Source organism: Pygocentrus nattereri, chromosome 15 (assembly GCF_015220715.1).
Source record: "Pygocentrus nattereri isolate fPygNat1 chromosome 15, fPygNat1.pri, whole genome shotgun sequence".
In the NCBI taxonomy this organism is placed as follows: domain Eukaryota; kingdom Metazoa; phylum Chordata; class Actinopteri; order Characiformes; family Serrasalmidae; genus Pygocentrus; species Pygocentrus nattereri.
In genome coordinates this window covers 30,213,857-30,226,426 of record NC_051225.1, presented here as the reverse complement: position 1 = coordinate 30,226,426, position 12,570 = coordinate 30,213,857, and the positions used below count along the sequence as shown (strand labels likewise).

At 40.5% G+C, this 12,570-nt stretch overlaps 1 protein-coding gene across 2 annotated transcripts in view; it reads right to left on the bottom strand.

The window, feature by feature from the left end:
• The window catches only part of shdb (Src homology 2 domain containing transforming protein D, b), a 30,501-nt gene extending 23,710 nt beyond the window's left edge, over positions 1–6,791 (bottom strand). For both annotated transcript variants that reach the window (XM_017717576.2, XM_017717577.2), the window contains exons 1-2: positions 6,610–6,791; positions 4,478–5,099 (exon numbers count right to left, since the gene is read on the bottom strand). In XM_017717576.2, the coding sequence (XP_017573065.1) occupies positions 4,478–4,816 (339 nt within the window). In that variant the 5' untranslated portion in view covers positions 4,817–5,099; positions 6,610–6,791. The remainder of the gene's footprint in view (positions 1–4,477; positions 5,100–6,609) is intronic.
• Positions 6,792–12,570: the final 5,779 nt, after the last annotated feature.

Genomic DNA, 12,570 nt, shown 5'->3' with positions numbered 1-12,570 from the left:
TGTGTTACACCACATTGTGATCTAAACACATAATCATATAAACTGTGTGTTGAGAGAAAATCAGACAACTGCCTTTCTACATAATTCTTGTCTGTTCATTTATCAGATATCAGTTTGTATCTCCTTATACAACAACTTTATTGTTTTTAGATGAGTGCCACTAGGCCTGCAGTGTTAACACAGGCTTCTTATTTGCAAAACTTCTTGGAAAATAACTGTGTAAGTAAACGCTAAACTATATCAGGTGTTGCTGTCATTCTAACGATAATTCTTTTCTTTTTTTTGGATTTTTCTGTAATCTGAAGATGTCCTTAAACATGCACCATAACACAGAGGTGACTTTTTGTACAGGCATGATATCTGCCTGCAGCAACAAGCAACAGCCACATGTATAGAACAATCTCTTCTGTGTTAGGTACAATAAATGCATGCAAGATATTCATGTAAGATATGGCATCCTATATAATTAAAAGTTAAATTACCCGTGGGAATACTGGTGTCTTTTAATGGTTTGCATCAAATAAATCAATAAATGAACGATCAGTTCTTAAACAGGCAGGAGGTTAGTTTTTAATCATCATTCTATTAACAGTCAGTGGGCACAGGCCCATAAAGCACTTCTGGCTTGTAATCATGGCTTGTAACTCACTCACATTTAGCAATCTTAAAATTCTCCACAAGGGGGTGCCACAGATGCTATGTAAAAGCAGGGCTTCACATCAGTTCTCATATTTACACGCAGCCTAATAATCTGTTAATAATCTGACTAGTATCTCATTTGGAATAGAATGCGTCCATGTAAACACCTCAATCGGAATAGACTAGTCTGACTGTCTTCCGAACTGCCCCAATTTGTATCCAGCTGAACAAGGCATGCAATCACATAAATAATCGATTAAACAGAAGAATACTAGCCATATGATCTGATACACATGTTTATATTCCCAATTGGAGAGTTGTAGTACATTTTGTGCATGCGCCGATGTGTCATAACAGACATTTACAGACAACGTTTATGCTTTAGACTTAAAAATAAAACAATAACAAGCTGTTCTGAGAAGCATACGATCAAATGAAGTGGCTTTACACAAACTACCAAAGCAATTTAAAAGCGCTGACTGAAAGCTCACTGCTGCTCATCTCATTCTGACTGGACATGTGATGCTTGTTGTCACGGTAACATCTACACAATGTGGTACTCTACATTTCTGATCAGATTACTTGTAGTGTGCATGTAAATGGAGATTTTCATCAGACTGTTGAGTAGAGTGCGCATATAAACACCTGCGTCTTAATCTATAATCAGAATGAATTCAGTCGGATTGGTGAAAATCTCTGCACATAAACACTCTCAGAAATAAAGGCATGAAACTGTCACTGGGGCAGTACCCCTCTTGTCTCTGGGGTGGTACCCTCCAAGGTACATCACAGTACTTTTAGTCAGGGAACATAACTGTACCATAATCCACTGAAATTGTGTTTTCTAAGCTGTACTGACTCCACACACCCCGCCTCGTCTCCAGGCTTTTTATTTTACCGTTCTGTTTTAAAACATTAGGTTATGAAAAGTTGTGATAAACTGTGATAAACTTACATAAGGTTCACAATTAGACTTAAAACCTCTCTTGTACCTTTGAGGGTACATTTATATTGTTTGTACCTTGATTAATGAAAAATGTACCTGCAAGGTACCTTTATTTCTAACAGTGAAACATGGCCAATGATGCATTGTGTCCTTGTTTCTGAAGAAGGTCAAGCAACATATTCATACATTCATTGCAAATTGCTAAGAAATTGCCTTTGAGAAAGTCCTCATTCTGGCTCATGGGGCAGAAGGCCTCCAGTGGAAAGTGTTGATGAGAGTGTTAGAGGAGCATTTGTCTTTCAGCACAGCCACAGAGAGTGTCCGCCATCAGCTGGCACCCTGACAACTACAAAGGCAGCCATATGGTCTCCCAAACGAGCGCACTGAGCCACAGGTTCAATGCCAGCACTCAGAAAGCTGTCCCACAACCACAACGTGCAGCAATCTTCCACTGTCATAAAATAGGAAAATGGCATCCGGTTCATTTTAAGCCAAATATTCCACTTAAAAATGAGTCCAGAATGGCCTTGTCCAGTCCTTTTCACTGAGAATTATAAGAAAAGGCATTTATATAAACTGATGAGACCACACAGTACATTTAAGACCTAATGCAGTGATGGAGCTTTGTTACAGCACAAATCAAATAGATGGCATCACATTTGACCGCACCACCGACCACACTTTGCCCCAAGCGAAGCTAATCAGCTCACTCATCATGGGCAGTGATTAGTGTGTGCAGTGAATCAATATGTCTGTTTAAAGTACCTGCAGCCAGGCCATCTCTCACAGCACAGATGTGCTAGTGTGCGTGCCTTTTGTGCCTGTACCTTGTGTCTGATCACAGGAAAAACAATGGAGACCTTTTAGGCTCTTGCGAGCCCTCACAATCTCACAATGGGACCCCTCTGCATGCTTAAGCAAACTCAATCTATTATTCATGTGCCCCAGCCCACCCGTACATCAGAGGGCTCTGACACCTCTGTCTCAGTTCAAAAGGGTCAAAATCCATGCAGGGATTACAAATGGATTAGCTTACATCAAGCATTGCTGAGCATTGTAATTCAATCCTTTCACATGCTTCTTACTTCAGTTTCAGGCAGACGAAGCCATCTATCTCACGACCTACAGACCATGTTAAAGTGTGTATGTTACAGACCCCATAGTAGGGGTCAGCTATAAGCCAATATGATATTGGTTTTCCAGTAAAACACATAATAATATGCTTTTTTGTGGATTCTTAATGAGCACTGAACAACTCCCTGTTCTGTTAAAAGATATTTGGATGCACCTTTCATGCAGCGTAGGGTTTGGGGGAGATCATGTCAAGTCCAAAAGAGTGTAACTGGACATGTTTAAAGAGGCACTCTGGCCAAAACAAAACAAGTAACCCTTGCTACATCCATCGTGAACATAACTACTCACCTCCTACAGTAATGCAAAAATCACAGTCTCGAAACACAATAATCTTGAGAAGAGTAACAAGTTCGCCATCTCTGAGAAACCCATAAAAAAGAGTTAATAATAATAATAATAATAATACATTTTATTTAGTAATGGCGCCTTTCAAAGCACTCAAGGACACCTTACAACGGTTAAAAGAAGAATGGTAGAGTATAAAAGAGGATAAAAAACAAAAAACAAATAAACAGATAAACAAATCAACATACATTCAAATACTTTCAACCAGACGAGAAACAAGACAAACAGAGAAAAGTGAAGATGAGGAATCAGGAGTATGCAAGTGTGAATAGATGGGTTTTAAGCCGAGATTTGAAGGTAGTTAGACAATCAATATTGCGAATTTGGGTAGGAAGGGTGTTCCAGAGAGATGGGGCAGAGTTCTGAGATATAGAATAGAGCTATATAAGAAAACAACGAGATCTTAGACCTGAGGGTTATTCCTCCTCAGGAGCCAAACTTCAGAAACAGGAGAGAAGGAGAAAATGATCACTGGCAGGACTTAACCATGTATTAGAAGTCCATCAGGTTAGGAGGAGATCTCTTTCTGCGCATGTCTTCCCTGTTTATTGGAAGAGAATACAGGCTGAAAAGGGAGAAAGTGATCAAATCCCATCTCCACCGCACAAAATTCACTCATTCAGAGCTTACTTTGCAAAAAATCATAGTAACTGAAACGGGGGCGTGTAAACAGGTGAAACAGGGCTAATAGTCGTTTGTTTGTGAAGTGTGGTCTTTTTAGCTTGTCAACTGTGAGAAATGTGAGAATATCACGGTTCAAAAATCACACTCTCGAGACACAATAGTCTTGCGATTTTCCAGTTAAAAGAGTAGAAAACTCCCTTCAGTAGTCTCCTGAAGGTGGGAGAAACCTTTGAACTGCTTTGAGGTGGATTTTTGGGGGTGGGCTGTCTGCCGCATGTCTTTTCCCCCACTAGCTGTCTAATGCAGAAAGAAGGCAAGCATTATCTGTAGTACATATAGTAAAAAATGGATATAGTAATGCATAATACAAAAGAAATTGTTATAGTATCTGTCTTAGCTTACAAAATAAAACACTGAGATAATTGTGAAAATGAAAAAATCTTGAAAAGTATCATGATTTTTTTTTTTTTTTGCTATATTGCCCCATCCAGCACAGCACATACTCTCAATTAAACTTTTTTTATTTACAATTCTGAAAATTAAATCCATGTTTCAGTTGGTATGGTGTGTGAGGTAACAGCCTTGCCTTCTATGCTGTAGACTGGGTTCAATTCCCTGCCTGGGCAAGCACCCTACACTAGACCAACAAGAGTCCTTAGGCAAGACACCTAACACTGACTTCACCTACCTGTGTAAAATGATGAAACTGTTGTCACTCTCAATAAGAGTGTCTGCTAAATGCCATAAATGTAAACGTAAATGTAAATATTCCAACCTTACTCCACTTACTGGCTCTGTTGGGTCCTCTAATGACACGGAGCTTAGAAGAATCTTGGTCCGGCCTAGATCTTGTGAGTCCACCTTGATGAGCCGATGTTTAGGAGACACCACTTTCACATCCAATGCACTGTTCTTCAACATAGAGCCGATTCCTGCAAGCGGGCTCTCAGCTGACCCACTATCATTCCTGCCTTTGTTTTCATAGTCTTCATATGGGTCCTCAAAGTCCAAGCTTTTTTGCACACGGTAAGCCTTGAGTATCTCACTCTCTGTGTAGTCTGGCTTCGGTGGCTGAGGAGGCATTCGCTTGCTTCCAAAACTCAAATAGTCCTTAAGCCACTTTGCCATTGTGGCCAAACTGTAAATGAATATATACTCCAAACCAAGCACAAAAAAGCAAAAATGAAAAACAATTGTTTTAGCCGTGTCACAAATGAAGGCAGACTGTCAAGTCAAAACTTGAACCTACGTAAAAATAACCAGGCCTGATGGTAGTTTGAAAATGAAATTCATTTTTCAGTCCAGATGCACAGCCAGCGAAGAACGTAATCCGTGGGAAATGCTTGGCTGGGCCCTCATGTGGACCGTGTGCGTCTCCCACTGAAGAGTCACGTCACCTATTCACCACCTACTGTTGTAACAGTGCAAAAAAAATGTATTAAGAATATAATTCATTATACATGAAAATAGACAAACACACTATAGTAATACTACAGAACTTCTATAGGACCTTTATTTGAAGCTTCTAGTTAAACCAATATAAATACTATAGTTTACAACAGGGTATTACCAAATTATTGTAGATTGCTATAAGACAGTACTTCAATAACAGTAAATGAAAATTAATAAATTACAGACTATATTAAATGTACTGTACAGTAGGATGGAAAATGACAGTATGTACTGTTCCTGTGACAAATTCCATCACATTACAATAGAATGTGTTTCTGAGCATACTGAACACTGAAGAACAACACGTGCCATTACACAGAGAGCATATTTAGTCCTGTCCAACTGAAATTATGCCAGGAGGAGCTTTAAAAAAAAGTTTTTGATATTATGTTTTGTACGTTGAAATTATTCCTTTTTTGTTTCAATGTTTTCACTCTCAGAAAATAAGTACTGTAATAACATGTATTGTGAAAATGTCTTGATGTACTGTTATATGTTATAGAACAGTATATAAGCCCACCCTTAACATTCAGCTCTGCAATTTTTTATTATGCTACCCAGAGGAAAAACGGCTTTTCTTAAGATTATCTCAAAGAAATAAAGCACATCTCAATACTGTATGAAAGACGTTAGGAGAAAAGAGGAGATGAACATATGCAAGTAATACTGGTGATGAATGAGAGAAGCACAAGTTCACTGAGAGACCCAGAAAAAGAGTTCTGAGATAAGGAATAGAGCTATATAAGAAAACAACGAGATCTTAGACCTGAGGGTTATTCCTCCTCAGGAGCCAAACTTCAGAAACAGGAGAGAAGGAGAAAATGATCACTGGCAGGACTTAACCATGTATTAGAAGTCCATCAGGTTAGGAGAAGATCTCTTTCTGAGCATGTCTTCCCTGTTTGTTGGAAGGGAATACAGGCTGAAAAGGGAGAAAGTGATCAAATCCCATCTCCACCCCACAAAATGCTGGAGAATCGAGATTCACTCATTCAGAGCTTACTTTGCAAAAAATCATAGTAACCGAAACGGGGGCGTGTAAACAGGTGAAACAGGGCTAATAGTCGTTTGTTTGTGAAGTGTGGTCTTTTTAGCTTGTCAACTGTGAGAAATGTGAGAATATCACGGTTCACTGTGTGACAATAAATGCTTGAACGGAACCGAACGGAACTGAGAGGAAGCGTAAACATTGCTGACTTCAGCGTTAACGGAACCCAAAATCAAGCCACTCGAACCGAGAACTTCGTAACAGTTGTTTTGCTGACAAGTGTGAATGGACTAACCCAGTCATGACTGGACTTCACCTCCTCAGCACTTAATATCCTCAAAATCCAACCCACAGTGTACAAAACACGACTCCCTCGCCGCTTTACACGCTTATCTCTAAACCGCATCGGCGACAAAAGCTGTAAGAGTGACAGTGAAAGCACCGAAGCCTGAAGAAATGCAGTTAGACTTTTGTTACTCACTGTTCTCAGAGCAGCTCCGCTCGCCTCAGTCTACATCTACATCGCAGTTTGAAGCCCAGGGGTGAGTTTTCCAGCAGAAAAACACGACAAAACGCTGTTTCGAGGGCAGAAAAGGAGCCCGTTCTCCGGCGCTGAGGAGCAGCAGACAGCAGAGTGAGAGCTGAGGGCTTCAGCTGCTCTGGAAGAGCGAGTGAAGCTTTAACGAGCGTGTGGAGAGAGGGGGCATTTAAAGGGGAGGATATCCAGCGGTGGCCTGTTTTTTTATTCAGCCGGCATTTATTACCGTGATAAGAAAACTTGGCAGCCTCTGGTGATGCCACGCTGTGGCTGTGCCACATAAACCTGCAGCTGGCACATCAATATGTGACGTGCCAGATGTGCCAGTGATCCTATAATATGAAGAAGTGCTTAAGAGATTAATTTGTGTTAGTGTATCTACACAGATGGTTCTTTGATAAATGGTCTTATCTGGACCGTGAGTTCTATTATAGAACCATTTCATGCTTAAATGTTCCTTGCTTGGTGAAATGGGTGTTTAGATTGACGGAGAATGTGCTGCATATGGTTCTATAGATCTGTATAGCACCAAAATGGCTCTTCTATTGTCACAAGCTTGACATCGCAATAACAGCACAGTTCTACTTGGTGCTATATAGAAACACATACAGCACATTCTCCATCAGTGTCTGAAAAACCATTTCACCACGCCAAGAACCATTTAAGCATAAAACATACAGATCTCGTGGTTCTAAATAGAGCCATTGCCTTTACAAAAGAACCCTTGAAGAATCATCTTTGTTATAAGTGTGTAGGGTCTTACAGCCCCCCACCCCCACCCCCCAGATTTGAATGTTGTTCAGTGAATAAAAATATGACAGTTTTCTTGTTTACTCCCCATTTTTATGTCTTTTACTTGCTACCGGCATCTAACTTTGGCCCCTTAAAATCTTTAAAGGGGAACGCCACTGATTTTTCAAATTTTCCGCATGAGTAAATGGTTAACATGTCAATAGAGTCATTCAGATTGATTTGGTATAAAATGCTTCATTCCAGAGAGTCAGAATTGTTCACAGTGGTGGTGATAGGAATCAGGCGTCCAATGTGCTTAATGCCTCTAGAAGCTACAACAGAAAGTTATTACATGAAATGGTTGTGAATACCCAGCCTGACGTTTTGGCCTAAAACATATTATGATCAATTTATTTTTAATCTATTCATAGAAAGAATACATGACAGATGGCAAAATAGTTCCTAAATAAAACAATCAATGGTACACACAAAAACTCAGAAGACACGTGGCAGCTCACTGGTTATTTTGAATTGTAAATAAACTGTTAATATTTGCATTGTAGACATTGGAACCTCTGGTTTCTATCACCACCACTGTAAAGAAATCTGACTACTTCGCATCAAACCACCATAGATGACTTTGCTTAAATCTCAGCCACTGAATTATGCAGGCCTTTTGGAAAGCTGGTGGAATTCCCCTTTAAGCCAGTGACACATTCATTTTCACTATATGGCAGAATTATTAGGAATTAACTTAAAGGGATACTCTTGCCAGTACATCTCACCCTACAGCTGTACTGCTGTAGACTCAAGAGAGAGAGTTTCTGGTTTAATGATTACCATAGAAAACACTCTTCTGATGATGTGTATTGAAAGAGGACGAAGGTTTGGAGGACTACAAGTGCTTTGGGGTGGATCTGGGTTCGGGCTGTTTGAGTCTTTTTAACTAGCTTGCTGAATTTACAACCAGTTGAGGTTAGTGCTACATCACTAATGTTGCCCAGCACAGCAGAGGTACTAATCTTATTCTAGATTAGTGGCTAGCAGTCAGGATTTGTTGATTGCTATAGGGATTCCCAGAATTTGGATGATGTATTTGTGTAATGCATGCTGGGAATTGTAATGAGAGAATACTGACGGACAGAAAAAACACTAAAGGGTGCAGTGCTGGACTACATAACACTTTATAACAAAGGAAAGAATATATTAAATGCTAGTTTTAGGCCGAAATGGCCCGTTTCTGGTCCAGTTGTTCACTCATAGGCCTAATACCTAAATCTATATTTCTGCCCCCAGCAAATGTGGAAGTGTGAGTTATTAATATTTATTGCCCTATTAATATTAATTGTTAACTGAAGACTGAAGATGTTTGCAACACATTTCTGTCATGTTGGCCGTGAATATCTGGTGCAACACTTGTTGAATTGAGTGTTTACTTCAACCGAGACCTTTCATTCACATCTTCAATTAGACACAGTGATTAAGGCCTATGGGAATCAACTCTTCATCAGTTTGTAGATGAATGTGCTGCTCCAAAGCAATTCCTATCATTAGGGACTTATCCTAACTTATTCAAACAGTGATTTGCATATGTAAATTACAAGTAGTGAGTACGTGAACATTTGAAAAGTACCTTGAATAGACACTTTTACGCATGTATGTATGCCTTCTGTTCAGTAACAACACTGGAATCTAACGCGGTTTCAGACGTGAGGATGGCAAGAGGATGGATTTTCTGTGAAAGCCACTAAATAAAGTGTTTTAACATGTGTACACATTTTAAAAAGGCTATTACACGCAGAAACAGATTTACTAATCAACACATGGGCTCATGAGTACATTTAAAAACTCGTCATGACAGAGACGACCTTTTTTCCACTGAATAATTCTTGATTGGCTGATGTTACTTAAAAAGTCAATTGAAGTCATTGAAGTACCTGATAATACAGACTGTTAAGGGGCTGTAAACACCATTTTTATGGGAGCCATGATCTCACTCTTTCTCCACAGGCAGATGAGGGGAGGAAGATGAGGTCATAGCAGAGCCCCCCCCCTCCCCTCCCCTCCCCCTCCCCCCATCACCACATCATGCCCTCACTTCTCTAAATTAGCCCTTACAGACGGGGACATGCGAGCCGGGAAGAAGGAGCCTCGAGGGACAAAGGAGAGAGCAAGAGAGGCAAGAATGGAGAGGCAAATTACCCTCTTGTAGATGAGAAAAGCAATGCAATCAGCAGGCGCACTGCCGCTGTACAGGAGGTTTAGTCCGGTCAGCTTTTGTCCTCAGGCAGCCCAGACGGTGCAATCAAGCTCCATTATGTTCCACTCATTTTTTTTTATTTATACATGTAGCATTGAGTAACATACTAATCTTTAATAACTAAAACTGCCAGCATTCTAACAAGTGCACTCTCAAAAAGATGGCCCTTCAAGGGTTCTATAGTAAAGACAATGATTCTATATAGAACCATGAACACTTGCATGCTAAAATGGTTCTTTGCATGGTGACATCCTTCTTTAGATTGATCAAGAAGGTGTTGTATGCATTTCTATATAGAATCTTTTTAAATATGGTTCTATATCGCACTAAAAATGTTTTTTTCTACTGTTACAAGTTTGAGATGGTAACAGCAGAACCCTTATAGTTCCTTATATGCTATATAGAACCATTTTCAAAAAAGGTTTTGTGTAGAACCATATACAACACATTTTCCATCAATCTGATCTACCAATTCACCATGCAAAGAACCACTTAAACAGGCAAATGGTTCTATATATAGCACCAAAAAAAAGGTCTCCTGTTGTTATGATGTCAGACATGTAATAACAGAAGAACCATTTTAGTGCTATACACAACATTAAAAAAAAATTCCATATACACTCATAAAAAGATGATTCTAAAAAGAATTCTTGAATAAAGAAAATGGTTCTATATAGACACTCTCTCCATTAATCTGAAGAACTATTTCTCCATGTAAAGAATCATTTAAGCATGAAATGGTTCTACAAAGAACATATGGTTCTAAATAGAACCACTGCCTTTCCTAAAGAACCCTTCTTTGACCTCAGGGACCATCCATTTTCTAAGCCACTTCTCCCTCAGGGGGGTGCTGGAGCCTATCCCAGCGGGCATTGGGCGGAAGGCAGGATACACCCTGGACAGGTCGCCAGTCCATCGCAGGGCAGACAGACAGACGCAGACAGTCACTCACACCCAGGGGCAATTTAGCATGTCCAATTGGCCTGACTGCATGTCTTTGGACTGTGGGAGGAAACCGGAGAACCCGGAGGAAACCCACGCGGAGAACATGCAAACTCCACACAGAGAGGACCCCGGTCACCTGGCCTCAGGCACCAATCAAGTATAAATATGGACAGGATAATTAAGCACAGGCCTACTGACTGTGGCTGCTACCAGGATCTCTCTGCATTGTCCAGGTGTTTCAGTGACTGTCCAGGAAAACACTGATTCCATTCCTGGACATTTTGTGTCCATTTTTTCCATTTGTTAGTATATGGTTTGGTCAGTTGTTCAGCTTTCCCTTAACATAGTGACAACTGTTTCTGAAAGGTGTTGCTGGCATGCTTCTTTGAAGACTGGAGCACAGCTACCTGTCCGCTGAATTTAGTAAAAAACTAAGCCACTGGTCGAATGTCCAGGAGTTTTACAGTTCTGAGGCGGCAGCCCTAGATCTAGCACAATGAGCTCCTAGCATTTATAATGTAAAATGCAGAGCTAAAGGCAGATCAGCACTGTTTTCGTCCTGTTCTGTTTAGAATAGGCATTTCAGAATGGCGTCTAATAAAGAACGGATCTGATTATTTTCATTGTTCAGGGCCTTATGTAAGCCCAACTTTTACCCATCACCAAATGTTACACGTGCGCCGCTCAGTGGCCATCTACGTGAATTACACACAACACCTCACAAAATACCTTCTAAGCTCATCAGTAACTCCACGTGTTTCCTGAAAACACAACGACGTTCAGCGTTCCTTCACTGTGCCATGGCACTGACGTGGTCTAACAAGATGACTCGATTTATTTTGAAGAGAAGCAGAACATGTACAAGTAAAAGTGAAATTGTATGGACAACTTTTGTGGCTCTCTTCGTCACACAATTCAGCGTTTCCGGTGGAAAACAGCAGCTGCGTCTCAAACTGCATACTACCGCACTAAATAGTGTGTCAAACACTTTACGCCCCCCTAGCAGCGCTTTCATTAGTGTAGTATGTATAGTGTGGCAGTCTGTGGTTTAAGACACAGCCGAAGACTGTGGAAATCCACCTCCAGCGGTTAAGCCCGCCCCCTGACAGCGTGCTGATTGGTCCTGCATTTGTAGCTGTGCGCTGATTGGTGCGCTAATAAGTTTTAGAATTTAATCTTAGTAAACAGTCTCACTTGTATCACAAAAAATATATATCTAATGTGGATTTATAGGATGTGAGACGAGAGCTGAAGCAAATGTACATGAAAAAAATACAACGTAGAGAACAACGCAAGACTCGTGTGCCAATCAGAAATGGCCCGGAGCTGTTGCTCGCAGCTGATTGGTCAGTTTTCGAGCGAAGTCAGCCAAATCCAACAGGCGTGTTGACTGCACCCTACGTCATTTGGGACAGGGCATCCCTACACAGGGCACCACGACGGGTCCAGAAGCCAGTGGACCTCATCCTGATGCGTTTAACGTGAGTGTCATTGCCTGCTGCTTTTCTATTGTGTTGTAGTTTCTGATTTTCTGTTTACTGATGTGTAATATGTGCCTCTCACATGTGTGAAAGTTTGGATACCCCTCATGTGGTAGATCTCCCAGTGTACAGCTGTATTAGTCCACTTCTCCCAAAAACACTGAAGAAAATAATGTGCTTGTGTTAATCTTTTTGCTTCTGAAGAGATTATATCACTGATAAAAAAAACTCAGCAGTGAAATGAGCTGTGAAAATACTTTTGAAAATACAGGCCTGTTGATTTCTATCATTGAGAAGGTGTGACTTGAGTTTTTGGTTGTCTTTCTTTCAGCATCTGCACAGTCTAGCACACAATGAAGACCTTAAAAGCAAAGTTCAAGAAGACTGAGGTTTGTACTGAATGCGTGATGGAGCTTTATGCTGTTGTTAATACCCATTTAATTTGGTTCTACAGAGCTAAACTGGGCTTATCGGTCTTCAGCAGGA